A 24,730-nucleotide genomic window follows, 5' to 3' on the forward strand; every position below is an offset into this window, starting at 1 on the left:
TTGAATTATAGCGGAATTATTTCAATGTAAAATATTGTAATATTACCTTTTTATAACTTTAATTCATAGTAAAACAAAGATAATGATTGTCAAAGGCGTTTATTAGAGATCGCTTCTAGACAAATGAGAGAATTTCATAGTACGAAAAAAAGTAAGAGAAAGTGGGTGAAAATGTGTAATGGAATATAGTAGGAGGTTCGTCAAAATAAAATAGACCGAAAGTGAGTTAAACTTTGTTGCTTTCAAACATCCAAAACGAAAAATGAATTAAATCTTCATGATTAAGGGATGCTTGACTTTTTATTATAAGCTATAAATAATTGAGTGAATGATGTCTGCATAAAATATCTATAATACTCATATACCCTTAAACATTTAAATAAACAAGGGTCGCGATAAGGATGATTGACTATTTGACTTTTTCCCCCCTAAATCTAATATTGTCATTGAGAAAAAAGGGAAGTGCTTTATGTTCTTAACACTTGCATTTACACAAGCACAAGTATGAAGAAAGGAGTAAAAAAAATTACAAGTGTAAAAGAAAGATAGTAATAAAAAATAAGAAAAAAGGAATTTAGATATTGAAAGCAAATTGTGAGAAGAGGTTTTCAAACTAAGAACATATAAACTTTGCATTTCATTTTATATAGTTCAGCTTGTGATTACATTCAAATAGGTCTTCGACCCTTAATATTTTGTTTACAAATTTCCTTTGTGCCAAAAATACCAAAGGATTAATTGGAACAAGAATCAGAAAGGGATAACTTGTAGGTACTTTGCTAAAGATGCAAAAGCTCAATGCAAGGCACAAATGCCTTTGATCTACTATACTGGTACTGAAAGAGCATTGCATCCCAGCTATCAACGAAGCAACCATTTTTCTTCATATGGAAACTTGGTTGTCCTGTACAAATGAACATGCTCCATTTTCGTGTTTTTCCTCTCTTAAAGACTGCTCAACTCATTGTGCAAGATACAAGAACCAATCCAATCAACAAAGCAGGAATTTGTGAACTTGAAACTTTCCACCATTAGGCACACAAGTGAATGGGGTTCCAACTATCCAGACTAAGATTTTTCCTTTAGCTTAGCTCGAGCAAAAAACACCCCAGCTATAAGACCTACATATCGAGAAGGCAGAAAGAACTCGTCAACAAGTTAGAAAAACATAATTGCTACATCGTTTTCTAAGGGGAGTCTCCTTACCAAATAGAATACTAGTAGAATTCTGCAAGCTGGTAGGAACATGGAACAAAACTATTCCAGCAACCGAGAGAGGAATTTTATTGAGGGAACCAACAAGACTGTAAATTGCAGCAACATCAACCATTAAGCAAAAACCATTAAAATCATTTAGCCTATATTTTATTCTCATGCCGATTCCAAGAAAAGCTTCAGAATACTATATTGATTGTGAAGCACAAGGTTTCATGAAAAAACATAACAAAACGATCATAAGAAAACTATCATGTATGTTGCCAAAAAAAAAAAAAAAAAAAAAAAAAAACTTGTTCTAAACGAATCCATTTATTACTTACAGTTGCACCATCGATTCCACCTCTAAGCAACATTGACTTATCCTAGTATACGACTATACGAGTACAGTTAAAAGTTTACTAGATTGGTCTCCAATGAGAAAATAAGAAGAATGCAGCCTACCTGTATGTTGTAGCCCCTGTTTGATGAAGAAACCACATAGAAGTGAAGCTGATAGCCAGACCTAGAAATCCACTTAGTGTCATGACCAACCAAAAACTTGGCAGCTTCAGAAGCGGGCTGTCAGTAACATCCAAAGAAGAGTTAGAACCCCAGCAAAACAGTGCCCCTTCTACAGGAACTCTTGCGAAATGGTAAGTTACAGATGATTATACACGAATTAATTGAGAAGCTATACAGAGAGTATATGCCAAAACAGATCCAGATTTAATTTGAAGGGAGGAAAAAAAAACTGACAAAATCAACAGCATATACATTGTATAGGCAATAGATAACTCACGTTTCATATAAATAGTCCACCTCCTTGAATATGAAAATAAGCAGGACACCCAAAGGGATTGAGAGAGTGTTATTTAACAAAACCATTGTAAACTCATTCAAATTTCCTGATCGAGTGACTTGCTTTGCAGTGTCCATGACTCGCCGTAATGTCAACTGTAACAAAGCACAAATGAATGCTTGATTGATACTCAAATTTTGACAAAAGCATTGAGCATAACACCCAAAATATGCAGGGCAAAGTAGAAGCATTTATGAGGTGCAGTGACCAGCATTATTCACTGTGTTTCAGCTACAAATGATGTACAAGACATACATATAACGAGATAATATATACTAAGAGGAACAATATTTGGAGTCATTTCAAAAACTAACAACTACTTTATATTTGTTCTAGGGCAATCTTGACTCTTGACATGAACTGTGTCACCGTGTGTAGAACTATGAGAACACACAATTTGTCACTTTGTTGACTTCCCTTCAACAACTTTGGTAGTTGAAAAGATGTCATCAATGATAGAGCACGAGTTCTCAATCATGGCCCAAATTTTGACAAAAATATCGGCATAACTCCCAACAGATGGAGTAAAAAAAAAAAGAGCTTTATTGAGTAGCAACAACCAGGATTATTCACTAGACTGCAACTACAAAAGCGATGGCACAAGATGAACAATAGCCTAGCGGCACAGGTGAAGTCAATTCTAGAGCTTACAACCAATTGTCCCTTGACAGTCTTGACATGAGGAATGTGTGTGCAAAATGTGGGTCAAATCAAAAGAAAATCATTTCATGCTTTCAAAATTACGGACCATTTTGTCTGGAGAGTAGCAGAATTCTCAAGGTTTATGCTTATAGTTCTTGATTACAACCTTTTAAAAAGTTGTGCATTGATTTATGCAAAAAGCATCAGGACTATAGAAAAAATAATTTTCTCTCACCATAAGCATCTACCTTGTAATTTGCTACTAAGACTGCTGAAAAGAAGGTGGTTATAAGAAGCTGTAACATTGAAAACAAGCAACACATTTTTTACTATAAGGATAAGATGTAATAGATGAACCAAACAAAAATTGGAAAAGAAGATGATTTCTAGGGAAAGAACAATACATTAATTGTATATGTACAATGAAATGCCCCACAAGCAAATTGTGAAATAGCAATGATATTGAACTCACAGAATATGAAGCAGTAAGAAAACAGTTGATAAATTGCCATGTATAACCAACAGCGTTGAAGGTTAAATCAGTGATTCCTCCACAAATGGCTGAGATAATCTGCAGAAAGACAAACGCTTAATCTCCAAAAGCATAGCACACATTAAAATCTAAAGTGTACAAGATGACTAAAATTACAAGATATCAATATGGAGTATAAAGTAATGTTAATCAACCCAAAATCCATTTGTAAAAGATAATTAGTTGAGCAATATGTTACCCAGACACATCCAAACACCTAGCACACTTCGAACACAAACAGAGGGAAATCCATGGTCTCTGCCTCTCAGGACAAGAAAGGTATCCCTATTCTCTGTAAGGGTAACGTGTATAGAGTTTATTAATCCTCATCACACTTGAGTTTCTCAATTGCTGATTTATCCAACTTGACCACAATCATGCACCATGGCAAACACTAATAAACCAGAGAAGATAAGAGTAGGCAGAGAGAATTGAAACTACAAGTTCCAAATTAGAGCTTTACAATAACACTATATGATTCATATAAATCTCAAAACTTTTAGATGATGTATCTGGAGCTAATTTGGCTAAATAATAAACCAAATAAGTTTGGAACTTGATTAAACACATAACAAAGTTAGGGATCTCAGCAGAAAGGAGTGATAGTTTGCCGAAAAAAGTCAAAAATAATGATTGAATTTCAAAATGTACAGAAACATAGAAGCTGAACAAATTTTCAGAATGAGATATACCATCAAAAATAAAGCAGCCCAGACTCTATTATCATGATGTTTCTGGAAGAGATACATCTCACCAACTGCAGTCATTACATTGGTGACATTCTTGAGGACTGTAACCATCGCAACATTTATGTATCTCAAGCTGCATAAGACAGTTTTCAACTTGAAGATGGGGAAATGCACTGTATTCTGTCACTGACTAGAGAAAGTTGCTTTTTTACTCACCTGAACATGCTTGTAATGAGCATCCCAACAAAGATAATGTTCACAGGTATCCAGACCTTAATTAGCTTCCATGTTAGCGGCTCTGTAGTTACAACACCCAAAATGGACAATGTAGACACGATAAGTACAGAAACAAAATTCTGCAATGAAAACAAAAAAAACCCATAAGCTTTTGCAGAGAAATATGCAAAGTCACTGCTTTGAACCTACTATAAATTCACAAATGAAATCTCCCAAGCTTATAAAGATGGCTAGTTAACGAACTAATAGGAGCACAAAAATAAATAAATTTACCTGGTACAACATTAAAGATATACCGGCATCGAAGTCATAGCTGGACAAGACAAGTTTATTAATGAGTATCATGCTGCAGGACGAAATGCAGTAAGCTGCCCCAGACAGTAAGGCCTGGTTAGGTATCTTAACCGATCTGCTAGTCCGCAAAGCTTTATCTTTTTCTCTTCCCAAGATACCATTTTCCACATCATTTTCATTGTCAGAAGGCCTTGTAGATAAAAATGGCCTGGCATAAGAATAAACACAGAATTAACAGTTTAGTTCAGAGATACTTCAGGCATAAAGCTAAAAGAGATTGGAGATGTCTTCACTGAAATTCATTAAAAACTACTAAAACTCTTGGAATCCTATGTAGAACTGTATATGATGAGGAATATCAGATAAGATAGATGAACAAAAACAAAAACAAAAACAAAAACAAAAAAAAAAAAAAAAAAAAAAAAAAAAAAAAAAAAGAAAAGAAAAGAATAAAGGGAGTGTAGAAAAATGATCACTGTAGACAGAAACATTTTAATGCAGGTTCCTGCTTAGTTGATAAGAGAAAAACTTGTTTTCTCAAAATTCAAGATTCATAGAATATTCATGACACATGCAATTTATCAAGAATAACAATATGTCCACAGATGGCAAAATAGGCTAAGGACCGTAAGGTCATGTATTTCAAACCCTTCTCTCCCTTTAACCTCACTCCAAGATAAAGGCCGACACTGGCAATAGAATGAAGAAGGTATGCTTCTGTGGTGACTACTAGCTCGGCCCATATTTCTAGGTTTGAAAATGATTTTTCGACAGGACCAAAGAGCGGTTCAACAGTTTCATAACCGAGGGCGACAACGAGATCATCTAGAGTTTGGGTTGACTCAGTTCTGGCATCTGAATTACAGAAGTTTATACCAAAATTTTCTGCCCAAATCTCCCAGTGAATATTCTCTTTTGTGATTGACAGCCCTTTGGGCAATTGGGCACTTCTGATTCTAATTAAAAAAAATGATGACAAGTAAAACCATCATCATAGCTATCCAGCCTGGTAATAGTAACAGAATCTTTTGGTTTCTATAAATAAATTGCACTTAAGAGTATGAGTTCCTGTAACCAGGGCCCAGGGGAACGAAGCTAACAAGGCTGCTTGCAATGTTGCAAAGAAGAAAATTGTAAACAAAGATCATCCAAACAATGCAAACAGGATTAATCAAGTCAAAGCCATAAACCCTGATGCAAAAGAGCTGGAGAATCAATACTCATGATTTATCTTTGCAGTGTTATTGAATCCAGATATCTGGAAACACAAAGAATTTGGTTTATCAAGCCAGATAAGGGTTTCATTCTTGGCAGAAAAAATCAAGGACTTGCTAAACTGCTAAATCGATTATCAACCAACCAAATTTAAACCTTCACCAACAAAACATCATAAATTGAAAGAAAGTCTCAAAAGGGTACCTTATCTTTTTCCACCCCCCCCCCCCCACTCTCCGGCCCTCCGCGGAAGGCTTAATCTTTCGCCCCTTTGTGATGAGGTCGGACGAAAGGGCCAATCAAAGTATCAAACCATTAATCATTACCTAAAACACTATTTTCATAACCAATCAACAAAAACGGCCATTTCTATATGCAACTTCAAGTAACTCAAGCAGTTAATCACAAGATATCATAATCCATTGTTACAAAGCCAAATACAACAGTACAAATGTGACAAAAACCTACCCAATAAAGCAATTAATAAATACGGAGTAATTAAAATAAAAATTCTCAATAACTACCCTTCAATCATACAATTGCATCAATTAAAAACCTTCCTACAATTAATCAAAACCTAGAAAGGAAATGAAGGACAGTTTACAAATTGAATTACAGAAACAAACACAATTATAATCAATATTTTCCAAAAAAAACTGAACAAAATAAGGAAAGAAATATTACCCAGAACCCATTTGGGCCAAAAAAGCTCAAAGCTGCTTATATAGAAGGAAAATCCAACATGCCCACAACAGTCTGAATCTTGCAAATGAAAACCCAGAATTATAACAGCTAAAAAAATCAGTACATTTGCAAATTTCCACTGAAAAACACTATTTCTAAGGAATTAACAACAAATCCTTCAAAACTAGGCTAGATTTGAGATAAACTTAAAGACCCCAGGCTACAATTTGTGGCATAAAGATTGAATTTTGAGTTGGGTATTCTTTATCAGTTAGAAGGTTTGAACATAAGAAGAAGAAGAAAGTGATGGGAAGAAAGAAGATGTATTTAAAATTGGAATTTGGTTGTCAAGTGTTTGATAATTTTATGCGGGGAAAAGGTCCAATGATGGGTTGGTCAATAAGCATTTGTTGGCATTGAATTTGAATAATAATATGAAAATAATTAAAATTTGCTTGGGACATGAAAAGAGTCCAAAAGAGTGTGATTTGTGATTGCTCCTAACCACTTTTGCATGTTGAAGTTTGCCTAGATTTAGGCCTTGCTCAAATATCTCCTTCCATGAAAAAAAGTTCTTGGCATTTTGATTTCCCCTAATTAGTAATCACATTATATTATATTAAGGAATTGTTTAACACAAGTAGCAATTAATACCACTAGTGTAATAGTTTGTAGTCAATGCAAATTAATTCAATTAGGTAGTCCATAATTTGAATCGTTTCTTATTACTCATTTAATGATTCAACCATATTTACTTATTGTTATGTTGTATTTTCGATCTTAAATCGATGTTTAATGCCACGTTGATGTTATGTTGTTTAAAAATTCTAAAAAGATGAAGTGGTAAAAAAAAAACTTTAAGTAGTTGAGCTGTAAGATGAGATGCGATGTACAATGATTGAATTATATATATACGAAGTATATTTTACATGTACTTATTACCAAATTACATGTGTAGATTATTTATACACTCCATAGTAATTTTCTGATGATTAATTTTGAAATAAAATTCGTATATGGTTGTGGCTATGGCTAGTAACTTGTTAAAGGATGATCATGTTTTAAAGGGACCAAAACACTAATGCAAAATGATGATTCCATTATACTACTGTAGACCAAATTGTAATCCATCAAACCTACGGGTTACCAAAGCTAAACTTTGACTAATTAAAATACTTGAGTAGCCTCCAACAAAAATTTTATAACTCGACCTGGTTGCACGGGAAGAATTACGAAATTGGGTACACACTAGACTAGTATATGATACGCTAATAAAACAAAAAAAAAAAAAAAAAAATACTACCATGGTATATGATACGCTAATAAAAAAATAAATAAAAAAATAAAAAACATACTACCATGATTATTAGATATGGGTATGATTAACTTTCTTATTTAAATAAGATGAAGAAATAAGTAAATATATATATATATATATATATATATATATATATATATATATATATATATATATATATATATATATATATATATATATATATGATACTCACAAGGATCACGTGCCCGATACAGGTACCATACTACCTTGATAAATTGAAATACTCATGCTTCCTAGTTTCCATCATGATTTCCACTTACATTTATATCCCGTGTATTAGCACAGGTACATTCTAGTTTTGCTGAAACATAAATGTTTCACAAAATTACGTTCACAAAACAGATTTCTCATTAACAATTTTACGACTCCACTACCCAAATCAGTTCATTCTCCTAAATCCCTTTTATAATTTTTTTTTTTTGAGGAAAAATCCCTTTTATAATTAACATACTCTCGTTGACAAATATCTAGTGATTGTCACTATTCAAATCAAAACTTAAAATCGACTTATCAAATATTAACAAATATTATTGTTATTATTGTACTTTTACATACAAAGACCTAATTTACCCAAAAAAAAAAATCCATTTTTGGCAATAAAAATTCATTCTAGTTAATTGTCATGTCAATTTAGTGATTTTTTCTAATCAAAAATTCATTTTTTTTTTCTTATACAGTACAAAAATTGATCTAGAACTAATTTCTCTATTTTTTTTCAATTAGCAATCATAGAGCACTGAGAACAGAGGACCCCTCTCTGTTTCTCTCTCTACAACAAGATGCGACTGCAACTTTCTCTCTCCACCATTGGAGCCACCATCTCAACCACCACTACCCAACTCACCCACCAAACCTTAACCCATTTCAACCACAACCAACTCCGTCACTTCGCAAAGTGGGTCCCATACAAACCCCTCCCAAAACCCAAACTCCACCAAAAACTCCGAGCAATCAAAACCCTAAAAACCCACCTCCAAGATTCCTACTTTGTCTCCCCTTTCCCTTGTCATGGCTTCTCTGCCAATAAATTCAAACCCCTTAAAACCCCTCTTTCTTCTGACCCTTCTGCTGCTAAGCTTGTTTTTGTCAAGAATTCTCTTGTTTCCAAGGCTTTTTCTGGCACCCAATTTGAGGCTTTAGGGGGTTGTATGAAGGGGATGAATTCCCTGCTCTTTGTTAAGAAGGAAGATGCTGTTGGTCCTGTTTTAGGGGGTGTGAAATCTGCTGTTAAAGAAGGGAAGATGGAGTTCAATGATTTTCCTGGGGCTGTTGTTGGTGGTCAGCTTTATGGGCATTTGGATTTGGAGGTTTTTCAGAGTACCCCTTCTAGGATGGAGGCTAATGGGATGGTTCTCGGGTCGCTTTTCGGACCGTCTTCGACTTTGATGGCGGTGTTGGAAGGGTTTTGTGCTGAGGATTCCGGTAATGTGGATGCTGCTGAGGCTAAGGATGTGAGTGAGAGCCCTGCTGCTCAATGATGTAGTGAGTCAATTGAGGTATAATTTCTTGTTTTAGTGATCTTTTTGTTATAATTTAGTGTTTTTTGATAACATTTGAGATTAGTGATGAACATAGAGTTGATATTATGGCAATGTTGATAGGGATCAAGACAAAAGGGAAGTATTGATTGATGAGTATTGAACAATGTTGCTGGTTATATGGACAAATCACCATTTTGGGGGGTTTTGCTTTATTGTAGAAGGGAGATAGTGATTGATTGTAATACTATCTGAATGTAGAAAGGGTGCAAGTACTGTCAAATGAATGCAAAGTGCTAAGCTTTTGGCTTTAGTCGTTGTTACTAATCTTTGTATCTATGGGAATGTTTCTGCCAGAACCTATATCTTTGGTTATTTGCCCCACTACTTTGGAGTTGATTGATGATCAAAGGATGAGATCAGCATGTAACTTGCAACTCTTAGTAGCTAGTAATTAAGGATCGGAATTTGGTTTTGTATTGTCTGTAGTAAAAAAGTTGGATCAAACAATGAACATCATATAAGCAGATTCCGTCCTGGCAGTCCTGCATTGTGGTGTTGACTCTCCATTGCCTAGCAACTTGAATTTAATTTGCTCAGCCTGAGTTATAGCTTTTGACTTTGAGTTCTGTCTAAACTTCCTCTAATTTGTACTTGTGTAAGATGCCTCACCTTTTGGATTGACAGGTAATGTCATGTGTGCCACTATCTGTTGCCTAATTTTGGGATCAACTTTTCTAATTTTGGGTGTTTGTCTCATGAAGTCCTGTCCTAATGGCAATTATGTTTCTTAATATTATGATTGGATGATTATTCTATAAGTTTAAACCTCTCTAAGATATAATTACTAGTTGAAGTTGCTACTCTTGATTAATTTGTTGGAAATCTTGGAATGCCAAGAACTTGAAGTGCCTCATAGCTCAGTTATGTCTCCTTGAATTTTCTCTCTTAGACACTAGCACATCCTTTCTCTCTTTGACAATAGCACATCCTTTCTGTTGTGCTTTCAGTTGTGCACTGATGTAACCGAGTACTTCTATTTCAGCAATCAATTTCGGAGCTCCTTAAGTAAACAGCTTTTATTTTATGGAATTTTATAGCTTGATCTTGATTCTTCAATATGTTTGTAGTCCATCTGACAGTAATAAATAGTTTGAGAAAAAACTGCCTCATTTAGTATAGCCCAATCTGGTTACATAGTGCATCAGGCTTTTTTTTTTTTTTTTTTTTTTTTTGGTGAAGTAAGACATCAGGAAGATGTCTAGTGCCTTAATCAACACTTAGTAGCTGTAGGAGCAAACTACATTGCTTGAGCTAGACTTCACTGGATTGTGAATTTGTGAGCAAGCTCAATGTGACAATGACTCTTCTATTTGCTGCATAAGGTCTGGATTTGTTCTGAGATTGCTGGTGCACCTAATTCTTTGAGAATTTCCTTCTTCGTATGATCTTATTGGTCAATTTTGATGGCTGTTTGTTTGTTCCAACTTGTATAATTCAATTTAGTTAGCAATGCAACTAATCTAACGAATACCCAATTGTTTTGACTGGGAAGCTTTATTAGATAAAAGCATAAAAGTGTGGGTTAGAATCAATCAATTAATGGTGCAATATTGTAACGTCTTACTTTTTTGCTTCTCAGTTGTACTCAAGATCCATTGCCTTCAACAGAGATCCTTCAATTCAATTTGTGCCCTTATGTTTTGTTTTCTATGTTTGTGCCAGACCATCTGAATTCACCAATAACAATAATTAGTATTGACATGCATGATTCCCGGAGAAGTTTCGTAGCTGTTAGTTTTAACCGTTGATTTAAATTTGTATGTTGTGCTACATCATGCCAATTTTGGGTTTAATCTTCATCACAATTTCGTTGTGTGTGTGTGTGTGTGTGTGTGTGTGTGTGTTTACATGGAGTTTGTTTGTTTTTACATGGAGTTTAAACTGTTTTGATAGGCTTCACCTTTTTCTTTTGTAATTCGCTTAGAATTTTAGACGCAACTGAATAACTTATTGTCAGCCATGTACTTGTGGGGTAATGTACATATATGTATATATGTTTGCTTTCTTGCATATATATATATATATGAAAAAGGTTTATGGCACCATGTACTCTTGCATTATTTATGATTTTGGAGAATTCTGTGCATGATCAGGTGGTGAAGAAAAGCTTTGGTGAGGACCAAGGAGGGTCTACACTCAGCGGCACTGCAAACCAGTGATCCCAACTACTGGATAGACAGCCTGTCCAAGAAAAGCAGCTGAAGTTTTGTATATTTTTAGGTTATGATCATTCTTTTCCGATAAATGAGGGGTTGATTTAAGATTAGTTGCCTCAACTATGGAGTTTTTTGTACTACGTAACTTTTTATCTCAAAATTAATAAATTATACCAGACGAATAGATGGCAATTCTGGCCTCTCTTACATTGTATTGCAGTTTTCAGGGTTCACATATTTTGGTTTCACCCTATTTTGTGTGGGCGTGTGTTGCTTAACCGATCTTTGTCAGGAATGAAAGTTTTAGTTTGGGACATTACTTGTTAATACGAAAAATCATCTTTTTGTTCTCAAAAGAATATGTGCAATACATTTGTTAAAACCAGCAGCAAAACACAGTAGATATTAGGCACGTAGAAACGGACAACACTACTGCAAGTCTACAACGCAATCAATCTAAAATGTACAGAGTACCAATCAGGAATTTATTTGATTAATGTACAAGGCTTGCTGTCTATTAATAAAATCCAAGATTGAAGAAGGATCACCATCCATCACCACTCTCCCATCTTCCATGTATACTGCACCATCTGCATATTCAAGTTCTTCCAAACGATGGGTTACCCACAATGCCGTTACTTCGCCAGAGCTTGTCAGGGAATTCTTCACTGCTTTTACAACTCCAATCTGTCATTGAGAAAGCATCATTGTCAAGTACATGACCAAATTTTGTTTTCTTCAATGCAGAAAGATCAATCACTTGAAGTATAATACCTGATCACTTTCATCCAGAAATGTAGTCAGCTCGTCCAACAACAGTACTTTGCATGCTTCAGCTAATGCTCCTGCGATTGCAACCCTCTGTTTCTGTCCACCACTAAGAGTTTGAACTGGCCTCTAGCAAACAATAAAAAATTATACTTGTATTAAGCATCAACCATGAAGTCAAGGCATATGCTTTGACATAACATTATTGTATTAGAGACCTACTTGCGAATATTCAGACATGCCCACAGCATCCAAAGCTTTCGCAACTCTTGATTTAACTTCTTCGTAGGTCAAGACAAATTTACCAAGACCAAATGCAACATCAGCTTCCACAGTAGGCATCACTACCTGTCAAAGATGACTTTACCATTACACAAGATAAACAAGTACACATATTGCTCAAGCTGGCAAGAAAATTGATCTACTGGATTCACCTTTCATTTTCTGGTTTGATTATAACCCAAGCAGTTAATTTACATTTTTATGTCATCAAATGCTCAAGATTCAGAAAAAAAGTGTGCATCACATTCCATATATTCTTGTGAGCCCACAACATATGAGAAGAATATCAATACATCAACTCCTTTCTCCCATGCATAACATTCTCCAAGACGCCATTTTTATCTTCTTTACCATATACTTTGTATAAAATATCAGTGATCTGAGTTTTTTACCACCAAAATATCAATCTGTCAAGTCACTTTTTAGTCCAAATTCTAGTACTGTATACCATATTCAGATGTATAGACACCAGACATTGGTACTTTCCTAGTAACATGGCTAAGATTTTTCACATTATTAAGAGTAGCACACTGAAGCACTCAACTTTATATGGTCACTTTGATACAGAGCAAACTCACAAAAAAACAAGATTATTGACAAATGCAGCAACAAAATCAAACCCGAATATGATTACATTTTTCAAATCAATGCAGCTTGTCACAACTGACCTGATGATCTGGGTTCTGAAAGACAAAGCTTTTTGGCTTCTTAACATAAACACTCCCATCAGTTGTTTTCAAGAGGCCAGCCAATATCTGCACCAATATAACCAATCAAAACCACATACTCTTAGGCTTAACCCAATGTTCAACACCAACATGAATCACATTACCCTATTGCCTACTATATCGCCTTTCACGGGCAACTCAGGTCATTTGTACACAACCTTACCCCGTCCCCTACAACAACACATAGGTCATAGCTACTTCCAATCGACTTGCTGAACCTCGTCTTTGCAACAAAAATTATGAACCTATAATAACCTTAAACAATAAGCTAGAAACCCAATATCAACATTACCCCAATACACTAATGAAGAGCTGTTAGGGCTCCCTACTATAGTCAGATATACGCAACCTTATCCCTACTACAGTTCGATAAAATAGGCTACTTCCATCTGTCCTTAATCCAATAATTCCATACCATATACATCATAAATGAACCCAGAAAATCATAAACAACAAACCCAGAAAACCTGGTACATTTCAGAGATTCCAAAGAACAAACAAACAGCAATAAAGATTGATAATTAACCTTCAGAAGGGTAGATTTGCCACACCCATTAGGTCCAAGAAGCATCCATAATTGGCCAGAAGGTATCTGAATTGAGCAATTCTTAAGGATTGGCAAGGTCCCACCTTGCTTGGTTTTAATGGAGAAATTCAAGTTTTGGCCCCATATAGCATACTGATCAGCACTTACGTTTCTGTAATAAAGAGAATGTAAAACAAACAGCCCAAAACAAATTAGAAACAGTAGTTTCAAACAGAAAACAAAGGGAACATTCTCTTAGTGAGTGCACACAAAGTGTTCGATGAAATGCCTGAATGAAAGAGAAGATTATTAGGAAGAGAGATGAACCTAGAGATAGATGCTGTACACTTGAGAGGAGGAAGGACAGGTGCTGGGGTGCGCAGGAGAATGGGCAAATTCATTTGAGGATGGTTGCTTTTACCAACCTCAGTTGAAGGAACTCTATTTTATATGAAAATTTGTTGAATAAATGTGATCTTGATTATATTAACTCCCTCCGTTTCGTAATAATCGCAAGAGTTTAACTTTTACACTAATTATATATTTATATGTTTACGTCAAATATTATTTACCAGTATACAAAAAATATATGTTGCCGTGTAAAATTTTTTTAGATTAGTTTGTGTATTTATGGTCAAAGTTGTGCATTGACATGTATGTCAATTAAAGTGTTGCAATTATCATATAACTGCGGGAGTATTCCATAATATATGTGACTTTTTTTTTTAAGTAATTGTTAATACTAGTACTAACTTTGGACTAAATGACTTAATGCACAACAAACAACTTGCCATCTAACAGAAAGAGCCAAATCAACTAGTAGTATTTCTCTTAGAAATGTGGCCCTTACCTTAGGAGATTTAAGATAGAACTTAGAAGAAAGCCTCACATTATTTCTTCAAAAATTGCAATATCATTTACATTTCTTATCTGAAATGTACAAGAACAACCAAAAAGAGTGGCCTTTTTAGCCTACAAACTCTGTTCCTCTTTCACTCATGGCTTTCTCAACAACTCTCTCAAACCCCCAAGCTTTCACTTGCTTCTCTTCTTTCCCTAAGACCACAAGAAGTATCCCTTTTCGACGTCGACTATGTGTTAGAGCTGAAGCTGATGGTGGACAGAAGCTCACAGAGACCAAAACTAAAGAAAGCTCTAATGATCAGCCTCCTCCTAAAAGGCCCCAAAAGCCTGTATATTCAAGTGAGTGTTTCTTATATCTTTCATTTTTGTTGACATGAAAATCAATTCTTTCTTTCTTTCTTCAGTTTGCTATGTAAAGCTACGGGTGCTACTCGAGCAAGCCACTCACTAGAGAGTTTGAAATATTTTAGCTCGCGAGTTGGCTCATCTCATTAGATTATAGGCCATGATTAAGTTGTTAGCCTAGTAAGGGGATTTATAGAATAATATGTTGTATTTGTGTACAAGTTTATAAGCAAATTTATATTATGTTTGACAATCATCAATGTAGTGATTAATTCGTATAGAATTTGGCTGATTGACTTGGTTTCGTATGATTGGTTTGGGCAGTGAAGAAAGGTCAGATTGTAAGAGTGGACAAGGAGAAGTACCTTAATAGTATCAATGTGAGCATCTTTCTCTCCTAAGAAATTAGAATTTCAACAGAAAATTGTGTGTATAATCTGTATATCTAACATGTTCGAGCTCTACGAATGATCAGTATCTATCAGTTGGACATCCACCATACTATAAAGGGCTGGACTACATTTATGAAGACCGTGGAGAGGTATAACTATACCATAGAACTATAGCTTTATACCAGGAAAGTATGAAGCTTGTAATGCAGAAAAAAAATATGTACTCATGAGTCTAAACTTTGTAATGCAGGTCCTGGATATACGCATTTTTGAGACAGGAGAGTATGCACTTGTAAGTAACCAATTCTGAAGCGTGTTAATACTGCATATTGCATATAACAAGATTATTTGGCCCTGTTCTTTCAGAATTTTTTAACTATAATGAATTGATGATATGAAATAAACTGATTTTTGCATATAAGGACTGACTTCTGTTGATTACAAAACGGATCAAAGCTTCACTGAGAGTTTTTGTCATGTGCAATGGCAGAATTTTACAGATCATAAGTGATGCAGATCAAAGCTTCATTGATTCATTGGAGATCTTGTCATGAATGACAAATTTTACTGATCAAAAGTGTGTGTTTATTAAAAATGATGCTTACTGCTAACAACTAATCTTAGTAAGTTGAAGCGAGCAAGGCTTTTTCTTCGCATAGAATAGCAAGATTATAAGTCCAGCTATAATAAGGATCATAAGCAGATTTATTTTAGGTGCAATATTTATTCTCATTTCACCAGCTGATCCAATAGTAGATGACTAAAAAATCTCGAATTTTGCTGAATTTGCAGGTTTCCTGGGTTGGAGTTCCAACATCACCAGCTTGGCTTCCAACAGATATGCTTATTAAGGTATTACAGAGTATACAAACAAATTCTACATGTTTCTGTGTTTCAACTTCTGACAGATTACATTTGTTTGCAGTCTGATAAACTCAACTATGAAAGGATGTGATTCAGATGCTCAAGAACTATCATACCAGTCACTTTTAAGGCACAATTTTCGTTTACCAATCAATGTAGGTTAAGGCTATGAGATTCTGGTCTGCATACTGTAAGAGTGTATTCTATTAGTCTTTACCCGCTTTGTGCTCATTCTCGTGAAGTTGGTGCTTGAAGCAGTTGCAGAACAAGCAATTAGTTTCATGACACAGAAAGTGACGACTCTCATTTGATCAATATATAAAAAATAATTACAACATCCCGTACATAATGAATTTCAGAAATAAGACAATTGCTCTCTGTAACTTCCTAGTCTCATAAAAATTTGAATAATTTTGTACAAAACGCCTATTTACCAATGTATTTGAGATGACTCTTTTTAAATATGGACCCTACTGGACAAGAACTCTTACAAATCAACTCACTCCGATTTGCACATGGAGCCCTCAAGAATGGGGAGGATGGATAAAGGAAATCCCCACCCCATGAACCCGTCTTAGTGGCAGGGTTCAAACTTATGACTTCAACTCCCAATGTAGGGATCCAATGATTCCAATCATCCAATCACTAGACCAAGCAACCTTGGTGAGATGACACATTAACATGTAAGCAGTACCCTGCACCTTTTCTGAATTGGTCATCCCTTTCTGTTCTTTGCAAATCCATCAAGTACTTGAAGAGAAGCATAGCAGTGATAAAGTCATAATGAAGCAAAAATCCTCCATTGTGATGGAATATTAGCTAATCTCGACTTGTCTTTTGGGACGTTTGCAAGAGTTCATAAGCTCAACCAAAGAAGGAAGAGGTTGAGGCACTGGTACATTCATAGACCTATAAAGCTTCCGGAAATTGTCACTGTACCCTGTTGATGATCGAACATAAGAATATGAAGCAGATTTACAAAGTTTTGCATCCCTTCTATTCATATCAGATTTAGTATCAGGATCTACCACTTCTCTGTTGTTCTCATCAGGCTTCTTAACTGTATTTTCCTTGTCATCTGTATATAGTAAATTATGTTCCACCTCTTCGTAGTTACTATTTTCTACACAGGCAGCATCTACCACCTCTATAGTGTTCTCATTAGGCTTCTCAACTATATTCTTCTTGACATCAGAACATTTCTCCTTATCATCAGAATGTAGATTATGTTCCACTTGTTCATGTTTGCTACCATATACTGCACTAGTAGTGATACTTCTGGGGAGCTTTTCATGGTCGAATAAGGAGCAGTCAGGGACATTTTTGACAAGAAGAGGGGATGAGAGTGAACTCTCACATTCACTATCTGAAACGGGGGTTTGCTTCCTCTCTTCTACAGACGTAGTTTTCATTTCTTCAGCCAAGATGCAAGAATGATAACCAAGTCTTGCTCGTCCAAATAAGGTTATTGGAGGCTTCTTATTAGGAGGAGGCAAATTTAAGAGAGATTCCTGGCTATTTAATGCCTGTGACAATTGCAGCTCAAGTTCTTCAGAAGCTGCATTAGTTTTCACCACAGTAGAAGAAGATCCACTACTTTCTACCAACACATCTGACACCTTCAGGGAAGCTTCCATGTTCATGCCTAGAACCTTCCAAAAACGATCATCAGAAGCTCGAGAGCCAAAGCAGTGCTTTTTAACATACTCCAGCTCCAAAGCTCGACACTCAGGAGTTGTCGAAACTACATTTTTAGGAGAAAGAAGTTCCAAAGCCCACTCCAATTCTTGTCTGGAGGAATGCATAGAGTAGCAAATATGCCAGACACCAAACTGATCCTTCACTGGAAGGTTTGATCTTTCTACAATTTTCCTTTCTGTAACTGTAAGTTCGGTTTCTTCCATTGCATACCATTGTGCTGAAGGTCGTATTATGAGAGGGTCGGGCTGCATATGTTCACGGGCCTCTAATATTTTCTTTTTTGCCTTCTCGTACAGTTTTGGAAAACCTTCAAACAAATGGAAACGAGAAGTAGGATCCACAGAAAGGATTTGTGGAGCAATAAGTTCCAAAGCTTGGTAAAAGTCTGGGTGCTTGGCTTTATCAACATATATCTTGGACCCAAACGTTTGAACAACTCGATCAAGTACCTCTTCTTGGCCAAGAACATTACAGGTGAGGTATACTGTTGGGACATCAGGATGTTTCCATATACAATTGATAACCTATTTCATTACATTAATGCAAACAGGTTAGAAATAAAACCCAAGTATATATCAACATCCAGGGCTAATATGCCAATGCATAAACAACTAAGGGGAAAGATGACATACGAATATATGAGAATGGGCGTTTAATGCACACTGGTTAAAAACACAAAACAGATAAAAGGAAAATCCCTCTGAGATGGACAGATATTCATTTTGAAACAAACACTTCTTGGACCAGAGGAGTTCAGTTAATCAATGAAGATAGTAATCCAACAAGATCCAGTGGCAACTATATCGTCTACATGCATCACAAGTTCACAACCTATGAAATTGTTTTAATTTAAGCTTGCAAACACTTAAACTTATACAGAACACTGACAATTATAGACTCAACAAAAAGAAAAAAGAAAAAAACAATAAAAAGATCCAAGTCAGTCTGCAGATTTACCTGCTGAAGGGCAGATTGCCTGCTTGGGATGTTCATAAGACTTTTGCCAAATGTACAGTCAAGGAAAACAAAATCAAGCTGACAACTGTGTTTCTTCCCTTTTCCGGCAATATACTTCTCTGGCAAGTTCTGCAGACAATCAGGAGTGAGTCTGCAGTCACCAGTATGAAGAATGTTGCCAAAATTGCCTTCAAATAAAAACATCACAGCCCCTGAATTTCAAAAGTTCACATCAGATATAGTCTCTCAAATAAGCTTCCCAAGCTGTAACCAGATAGCATAAACATATCAATTATCAAACTATAGTGAGAAGATGAAATTCATCAATCTTTATAGCTCAAACCTGTTATTGCAATTCTAATAGAAGAATGTTCCAACAAGTCAACAACTCCTCTTTTTAAGAGTGTTAATCATGATCCACTAATCGGTTAACCCAATTTATAGACATATAAAGCAAGAAATTGTGTTACTAATCAATCATTTGAATCAACAAAAACCTAATAAATTATTCAAAACAAGCTCAATTTCGCCTTACTACAACCAAAAAAGTGTACAACACATTGAATACACAATATGAACTACTCAAATCAATTTGGAAGATCAACAAAAACCCAACAAAATTCAAATTAAAAAAAATATATGATAAAATCAAATACCAGGGCAGTGATTAGCATCAAAAGCAGTAACAGTGAAAGACCCATCTATGTCATCAACAATTAGGGATTGTCCCACCTCAATTTCCACAAACAACGATTCATCTACCTGCAAAAAAGAAATCAAAAAATAAAAATCATACTATAACAACCAACTTAAAAATTACAACAAAAAATTGAAAAGGGGAGAAAAACCTGAGGATAGTAGCAAAGAATTAGGGATTTAGTGAGACGAGTAGAGTAAATTGGGGAAGAAGAATGAGAGGTAATTCCAGAACAATGATCTTTATGAGCATGAGTGAGAAAATGGTGGCGTTTAAATTTGGAAGAAGGGGTCCATGTATCTACTGAAAATGGTAAACCTCTTGGCATTTCGATTGGCATCTTGTAATTTGATTAATTTACTTTCTGGGTATTTGATTTTGTGAATGGGATGAAAAGGGGTTTTGAAATTGAAGGTGAAAGAAACCCTAGAAATGGCGGAAATTGGGGGAAAGAGAGAAAGAGGCTGGCTTTGAAAGGAACACAGATGAATGGGAGGGAAATTTTCAAAGGTGGTGAAATTTGACAATTGTGGCGGTTAAATATTTGCTTCATTATATATTCCAGAAATTTTCAGATAAAAGAAGATCAAATTAGAATTGCCTCATTTTTATTTCTTTTTTACGATTTTTTATACTTGGAGATAAATCAAGTAATCAACAATAAATAAATAACCAAATTTGTTAATTGTGAATTAAGCACCTAAGCAATATATCCAATTTCAAGTGCTATTAATCTAACAGCTTAAGCTCGACGCGAATTAACTCCACTTTGAAGAAGGGGTGGATGAGATTCGAATTCGTAACCTCTATGTCACGTTGGCTTTGATACCATCATCTTAACCAAAAGTTTAAACGGATGGTTGAGGCTTGGAATATGTTTTAGACTCTAACTAACCAAGTCGGAAAGGCGTCGTTTACATTGTTACACATAAAATGACGCCTCTACCCCTTTAACAAAAAAATGGAATTGACCAACATACCCCTTGATTCACCAAAGTTGTATCTTGTATCTTGTATCTTCTCCCTTCCCAAACCTAAAACCCAAATTGTGAAAAATAGGTTCATCATCTGAGTCACAGCAATAATGGCGGCGAAGCACAAGCCTATTGCCGGAGCTATTTTCCGAGCACTTTCTGCTCAAAAATCTTCACTTTCAGGTTTTTCAACTTTTAACCTTTTCACTCTTTATTTCTCGTTGTTTGGAATTTATCATTCTCATTATGAATCCTTAGAATTATATGATTTTAACAAGATGGAATTGCAAATGGATCTTCATTTCCTGGGTAAACTTACATGGGGTTATTAGTTGCTATGACTAATTGGGGATTTTTTGGTGTGTTTTTCTTGATTTTAGTATTTTCTGCGGAACAAGCTTTCTGGGTTTGATTGGATTTTCATATATGAAGCTCAATCATATATTATATTTTGGTGGGTTTTTCTTGATTTTAGTATTTTCTGCGGAACAAGCTTTCTGGGTTTGATTGGATTTTCATATATGAAGCTCAATCATATACTCATTTCTATCAATCTTTGATCAATATTAATTGCAATAAGAGTGAGTTCGTATGTTTGTTGGTTCTATTAAGGTTTAGCTATGAGGTTATGCTTTTGCCCATCATTACTGTCGGGATTAGCAAAAGTTGGAATTTTTATTTGGGCAGTGAATTTTCGAGCTAGGTTTATAGGATCCCCTTAGTTAGGAATCAAGAGGCAATTAAATTCCTCATAGGCTACCTGTCTTTGGTGATAAGACTTTGAGATTGTGGATTTTTGAGGGGATTCCCATATTGCAATTTGGTGATTTTACAAGCGTTTAATGATGGGTTTCGAAGATATAGCTAAGGAGATTGTGGAATTTTGAAGGGCTAGCCTGTTCTATATGGTTGCTTTTGCAAGCTTGTAATGATGGCTGTCGAAGATATAGCTAGGGAGATTGTGAGATTGCGAATAGCTACTCATGTTTCATTTAAGAGATTTACAAGATTGTAATGGTAGCTTTTGAAGATATTGGGGAGGTTTTTGATCTGCTTGCATGGCTATTAAGTCTTTGTAGTGGGAGAATTCATGGTTTAGAATTACTTTGAGTCGTAATTCCACGCGGTATAAATAGATAAACTTGTCTTCCTTGCATTGTTTCGGTGTCACATTGTTAATCCTGTCAGGTTTATCCTTCAATGACGTACAGTGTGGATTGTGCATCTTTTCTACTTGAGTTCATGATTAGAGAATTTCTGATCCTTATTATTTGAAATCTCAATCAACCTGTTTATGATTTCTTCTTCATCTACTGATTCTAAGGGGCCATATCAATCTCAATTCTTAAGGTAGGATTTCTTAGTTCGGTGGAATATGATGAATGAGTAGCTTGGGTATGTATAGAACTATAACGAATATCTAATTTGTAGCTTATTGTAAATTGACTGAATGAAGATCTAAATTAGAGCACCTAAAACCTATATCATTCCAAATTAAACAAAGTTTTGGATTTCAGTGACTTGATGAAGCCTATTCTTGAAACTAGGAACGCAGCATGACCATGGATTAGTTATAAGTTATAACTCCCTCCATCCCTGAATATAAGTCTCATTTGCTCAATGCACACGGTATTTAGGAGAGTGAATAAAAAAAAGAAGATAGTGGGGTTTGCTAATTGTAGGTGAATAATAATAGTGTAGTGAATAAAAAAGTAGGATAGTTGGTTTGGTTGATTAACGATGGAGATAGTGCTGAAATGGAACTTTATATATGGGCAAGGTTTGGTAGTGAATGGAACTGTTATCTAGGGATGGAGGGAGTTTATCTTATACGAGAAAACAGGGTATTAGCTGATCAATGGCAGTGTCATAGATGCCAAAAAGATTTAATGCAAATTTTACACTCAGAGCAAAGCAAAAGGCTTGTGGGATCATCTGATTGACATTAGAGAACAAGACTTAATACTACATTCATAGTTATAAGATTTATAACCCTTTCAATTTTATGTCATCTGCATATCCAAATCTCTGATCCATTAACTGGTGACTAGATTTGCATAGAAACATTTTTTATCTGAATAACCTTTCAACTTTTGATTGGTTAGCCTGAAGATATGAGATGGGCATATTAAACCAAATCTGCCTCATCCTGAGCTGGTTGTGTAGCTGAACATTGGCAGGATTCTTTTTTGCTTTGCTTGTCTTTCTAAATTTTTAGCTCAATTCAGGTTGAATGTTAATCTTGAGCTTTGCACGGATGTCTATTAAAGAGCTTGGGTTTGACTAGACCCTATTTTTTGAAAAGATATTCCCCTGGTTGAAGGACTTTTGTTGAAAGTCATTGTTAGGAATATACCCTGTTATTAGTTTCAAAGTGTGAGTATAGATGAATACTTAAAGATAAGTTTGTCGTGAGGAGCTTTTTACTCGCAAGATTGCATTAGTGCTAGGCTTACACAATATGTGGGACTCGAGTCACTAATTATAGCAGAGTTGCTATAATTGATAAGCTGCCCTCAAATGTTATATTTGTTGCTAGTTTACTAGAATGCTGAAAGTTACATGCCAATCACATTAGAGTAATAGTCATTTTAAATTGGGTGTGGAGAATGTTCTGGAAGAAGTTTGAATTGTAAAGAGGGTAAGACTGTAAGAGACATTGAGGAGATGCGTAAGAGCCCAAGGATAGATAATTCTGACTCAGAAACCTCCCTGGGAATAAATCTGATGAATTTTTTAACCTACGAGTCAATGAGCCTACTCTCCCTTGACCCTTTTGTTTGTATGTGTGGCAACCCCATTGCATTTAAAGAAGCTGGAATAGACCATATTCCTGGTTCACTGAAGCTTGGTTTACTTCTTAGTGTCATATGTTTTGGTTCATTTGTTTATGGTTGAGCTTCAATCTTTCTATAATTTCCTTCTCTTATTCAAAGAAATCCCCACTCATTGAACGCAACATGCATATGACCTTGAGTGAATTTCGGTGCATATCTTGGCATTTTTTCTCAGGCATTGGTGGTAATTTGTATTGGGTTGTGCATGAATTTTTGTGCTGTACATGGTGTTCCTTCCAAATATCTGAATATAAAATTTATGACATTTAACTATTCCTCTCTCTTATGGCAAAACATAATCTAAACTTACTTCTACTAGACTCTATAAGTAGCTGGAAAAGCAGTCTAGTGGGAGCAACGATACATACAACTGCCACCAAAGAAGCTGGGAATTTTGGTTCGAGTAACATGAACTTTGTCAAGGATGTAGAGGAAGATAAAGATAGGAGGAATCCAACACAACGCCAGGACAATGCTGCCGAAAAGTTGGATATTGTACACATTAAGTTGATCAAGAACAATACTTTTGTCTCCATAACCGACTCCAAGGGGAACAAAAAGGTAGGAGCATCTTCAGGATGCCTGGAAGAAATGAAAGGTGGTCCGAAGCTGTCCCGATATGCTGCGGAAGCAACAGCAGAACATGTGGGAAGACTTGCAAGAAATCTTGGCTTGAAATCAGTTGTCATGAGAGTCAATGGGTTCACTCACTTCAAGAAGAAGAAGCAAGCAATTCTTAGCTGGAGGGAAGGCTACACCTTTGGTAAAGGAGATCAGACTCCTATTGCATATATTGAAGATACCACTCGGCGTCCACACAATGGATGCCGACTTCCAAAGAAACGTCGTGTCTAAGCGGTTTTGGGGTGGATCTTCTATGACTAATGAGAAAAATGAAACACATTTTGGATCATTTAGGCATTTTATTTGTATTTTATTGATGTTTAAAGCTCTTAAATTGGAGTCCATCTTGTTTAGTTAGATTCCAATGTTGAAAGTTCTTTTAGACTTTTAGTCATAAGCCTAATGCACATACTCTTGTGTATTTTTTTAACTCTTTCATAGCAAAATGTTGTGCAACAAGAAATTTTATTGTTGTCATACAAGATAGGCATAATTGCTAGCATTGATTTGAACTATATCCCAATTACACATTGTCAAATTATGTTAAATTCGCACATTGATATAAAATGGTTTCTAAAAATATTTGTGAAACAAATCTAATCACTAAAGATCTACTTTATTTACATTACTCGGAATTTAACCAAAAATTTTGGCAAAAAGTTACATTATAAAAAAATAGTTTGGAAACCAATAAACAGCTTACTACAATAATAATATTTAATACGTATTAAATCCATGGTAGAGAGTGGAGAAGAAAAACAAACGAAGGTAGGGGAGGGATGGGAT

The 24,730-nt window shown here is 35.3% G+C and overlaps 6 protein-coding genes across 8 annotated transcripts; 3 read left to right on the top strand and 3 right to left on the bottom strand.

The window, feature by feature from the left end:
• Positions 1 to 611: 611 nt before the first annotated feature.
• Positions 612 to 6,836, bottom strand: LOC145601166 (GDP-mannose transporter GONST1-like). The gene is made up of 9 exons (XM_081657116.1): positions 6,350 to 6,836; positions 4,430 to 4,658; positions 4,136 to 4,275; positions 3,923 to 4,052; positions 3,171 to 3,269; positions 1,997 to 2,151; positions 1,660 to 1,776; positions 1,207 to 1,304; positions 612 to 1,121 (listed from the first exon to the last, which is right to left on the bottom strand). The coding sequence occupies exons 1-9, from the start codon at positions 6,358 to 6,360 to the stop codon at positions 1,069 to 1,071; spliced, it is 1,032 nt and encodes a 343-aa protein (XP_081513242.1). The 5' UTR covers positions 6,361 to 6,836; the 3' UTR covers positions 612 to 1,068.
• Positions 6,837 to 8,405: 1,569 nt separating this feature from the next.
• On the top strand, positions 8,406 to 11,699 carry LOC145602488 (large ribosomal subunit protein uL10c-like). Of its 2 annotated transcripts, none has more exons than XM_081658680.1 (2): positions 8,406 to 9,184; positions 11,323 to 11,699. In XM_081658680.1, exon 1 carries the CDS (start codon positions 8,468 to 8,470, stop codon positions 9,164 to 9,166), a length of 699 nt encoding a protein of 232 aa, XP_081514806.1. In that variant the 5' UTR covers positions 8,406 to 8,467; the 3' UTR covers positions 9,167 to 9,184; positions 11,323 to 11,699. The 2 variants fall into 2 exon arrangements, with proteins under 2 accessions (XP_081514806.1, XP_081514807.1); XM_081658681.1 differs by lacking the exon at positions 11,323 to 11,699 and adding an exon at positions 9,290 to 9,785.
• A 100-nt stretch (positions 11,700 to 11,799) lies between these two features.
• LOC145602485 (ABC transporter I family member 10-like) lies at positions 11,800 to 14,174 on the bottom strand. Of its 2 annotated transcripts, none has more exons than XM_081658679.1 (6): positions 14,017 to 14,174; positions 13,690 to 13,861; positions 13,104 to 13,190; positions 12,376 to 12,501; positions 12,160 to 12,252; positions 11,800 to 12,072 (listed from the first exon to the last, which is right to left on the bottom strand). In XM_081658679.1, the coding sequence occupies exons 1-6, from the start codon at positions 14,088 to 14,090 to the stop codon at positions 11,863 to 11,865; spliced, it is 762 nt and encodes a 253-aa protein (XP_081514805.1). In that variant the 5' UTR covers positions 14,091 to 14,174; the 3' UTR covers positions 11,800 to 11,862. The 2 variants fall into 2 exon arrangements, with proteins under 2 accessions (XP_081514805.1, XP_081514804.1); XM_081658678.1 differs by having other exon boundaries at positions 12,160 to 12,282.
• A 391-nt stretch (positions 14,175 to 14,565) lies between these two features.
• On the top strand, positions 14,566 to 16,385 carry LOC145602345 (NAD(P)H-quinone oxidoreductase subunit O, chloroplastic-like). The gene is made up of 6 exons (XM_081658536.1): positions 14,566 to 14,892; positions 15,223 to 15,278; positions 15,374 to 15,439; positions 15,541 to 15,582; positions 16,083 to 16,142; positions 16,216 to 16,385. Exons 1-6 carry the CDS (start codon positions 14,688 to 14,690, stop codon positions 16,243 to 16,245), a joined length of 459 nt encoding a protein of 152 aa, XP_081514662.1. The 5' UTR covers positions 14,566 to 14,687; the 3' UTR covers positions 16,246 to 16,385.
• A 236-nt stretch (positions 16,386 to 16,621) lies between these two features.
• Positions 16,622 to 19,994, bottom strand: LOC145602344 (uncharacterized). The gene is made up of 4 exons (XM_081658535.1): positions 19,661 to 19,994; positions 19,469 to 19,574; positions 18,813 to 19,024; positions 16,622 to 18,379 (listed from the first exon to the last, which is right to left on the bottom strand). Exons 1-4 carry the CDS (start codon positions 19,847 to 19,849, stop codon positions 16,970 to 16,972), a joined length of 1,917 nt encoding a protein of 638 aa, XP_081514661.1. The 5' UTR covers positions 19,850 to 19,994; the 3' UTR covers positions 16,622 to 16,969.
• Positions 19,995 to 20,526: 532 nt separating this feature from the next.
• LOC145601443 (small ribosomal subunit protein uS11m-like) lies at positions 20,527 to 24,426 on the top strand. The gene is made up of 2 exons (XM_081657466.1): positions 20,527 to 20,666; positions 23,640 to 24,426. The coding sequence occupies exons 1-2, from the start codon at positions 20,594 to 20,596 to the stop codon at positions 24,173 to 24,175; spliced, it is 609 nt and encodes a 202-aa protein (XP_081513592.1). The 5' UTR covers positions 20,527 to 20,593; the 3' UTR covers positions 24,176 to 24,426.
• The last annotated feature ends 304 nt before the right edge of the window (positions 24,427 to 24,730 follow it).

The sequence above is a fragment of the Chenopodium album genome, chromosome 21 (genome assembly GCF_948465745.1).
Source record: "Chenopodium album chromosome 21, dcCheAlbu1.1, whole genome shotgun sequence".
NCBI lineage: Eukaryota > Viridiplantae > Streptophyta > Magnoliopsida > Caryophyllales > Amaranthaceae > Chenopodium > Chenopodium album.

What these genes read in the sequence shown, in the direction of transcription:
- LOC145601166 (XM_081657116.1), bottom strand. An exon ending in TTCTTACTGCTTCATATTCT is followed by an intron (nt 2,152 to 3,170) that starts GTGAGTTCAATA and finishes GCTTTGTTACAG; the next exon opens with TTGACATTACGGCGAGTCAT. An exon ending in TTCTACTAGTATTCTATTTG is followed by an intron (nt 1,122 to 1,206) that starts GTAAGGAGACTC and finishes CTCGATATGTAG; the next exon opens with GTCTTATAGCTGGGGTGTTT.
- LOC145602488 (XM_081658680.1), top strand. Translation starts at nt 8,468, where the DNA reads ATGCGACTGCAACTTTCTCTCTCCACCATTGGAGCCACCATCTCAACC.
- LOC145602485 (XM_081658678.1), bottom strand. Translation starts at nt 14,090, where the DNA reads ATGAATTTGCCCATTCTCCTGCGCACCCCAGCACCTGTCCTTCCTCCT. An exon ending in GCAAATCTACCCTTCTGAAG is followed by an intron (nt 13,191 to 13,689) that starts GTTAATTATCAA and finishes ATATTGGTGCAG; the next exon opens with ATATTGGCTGGCCTCTTGAA. An exon ending in TTCTGGATGAAAGTGATCAG is followed by an intron (nt 12,073 to 12,159) that starts GTATTATACTTC and finishes TCTCAATGACAG; the next exon opens with ATTGGAGTTGTAAAAGCAGT.
- LOC145602345 (XM_081658536.1), top strand. Translation starts at nt 14,688, where the DNA reads ATGGCTTTCTCAACAACTCTCTCAAACCCCCAAGCTTTCACTTGCTTC. An exon ending in AGTACCTTAATAGTATCAAT is followed by an intron (nt 15,279 to 15,373) that starts GTGAGCATCTTT and finishes ACGAATGATCAG; the next exon opens with TATCTATCAGTTGGACATCC. An exon ending in CAACAGATATGCTTATTAAG is followed by an intron (nt 16,143 to 16,215) that starts GTATTACAGAGT and finishes ATTTGTTTGCAG; the next exon opens with TCTGATAAACTCAACTATGA.
- LOC145602344 (XM_081658535.1), bottom strand. Translation starts at nt 19,849, where the DNA reads ATGCCAATCGAAATGCCAAGAGGTTTACCATTTTCAGTAGATACATGG. An exon ending in TGATGCTAATCACTGCCCTG is followed by an intron (nt 19,025 to 19,468) that starts GTATTTGATTTT and finishes TTTGAAATTCAG; the next exon opens with GGGCTGTGATGTTTTTATTT. An exon ending in GGCAATCTGCCCTTCAGCAG is followed by an intron (nt 18,380 to 18,812) that starts GTAAATCTGCAG and finishes GTAATGAAATAG; the next exon opens with GTTATCAATTGTATATGGAA.
- LOC145601443 (XM_081657466.1), top strand. Translation starts at nt 20,594, where the DNA reads ATGGCGGCGAAGCACAAGCCTATTGCCGGAGCTATTTTCCGAGCACTT. An exon ending in TCAAAAATCTTCACTTTCAG is followed by an intron (nt 20,667 to 23,639) that starts GTTTTTCAACTT and finishes TACTTCTACTAG; the next exon opens with ACTCTATAAGTAGCTGGAAA.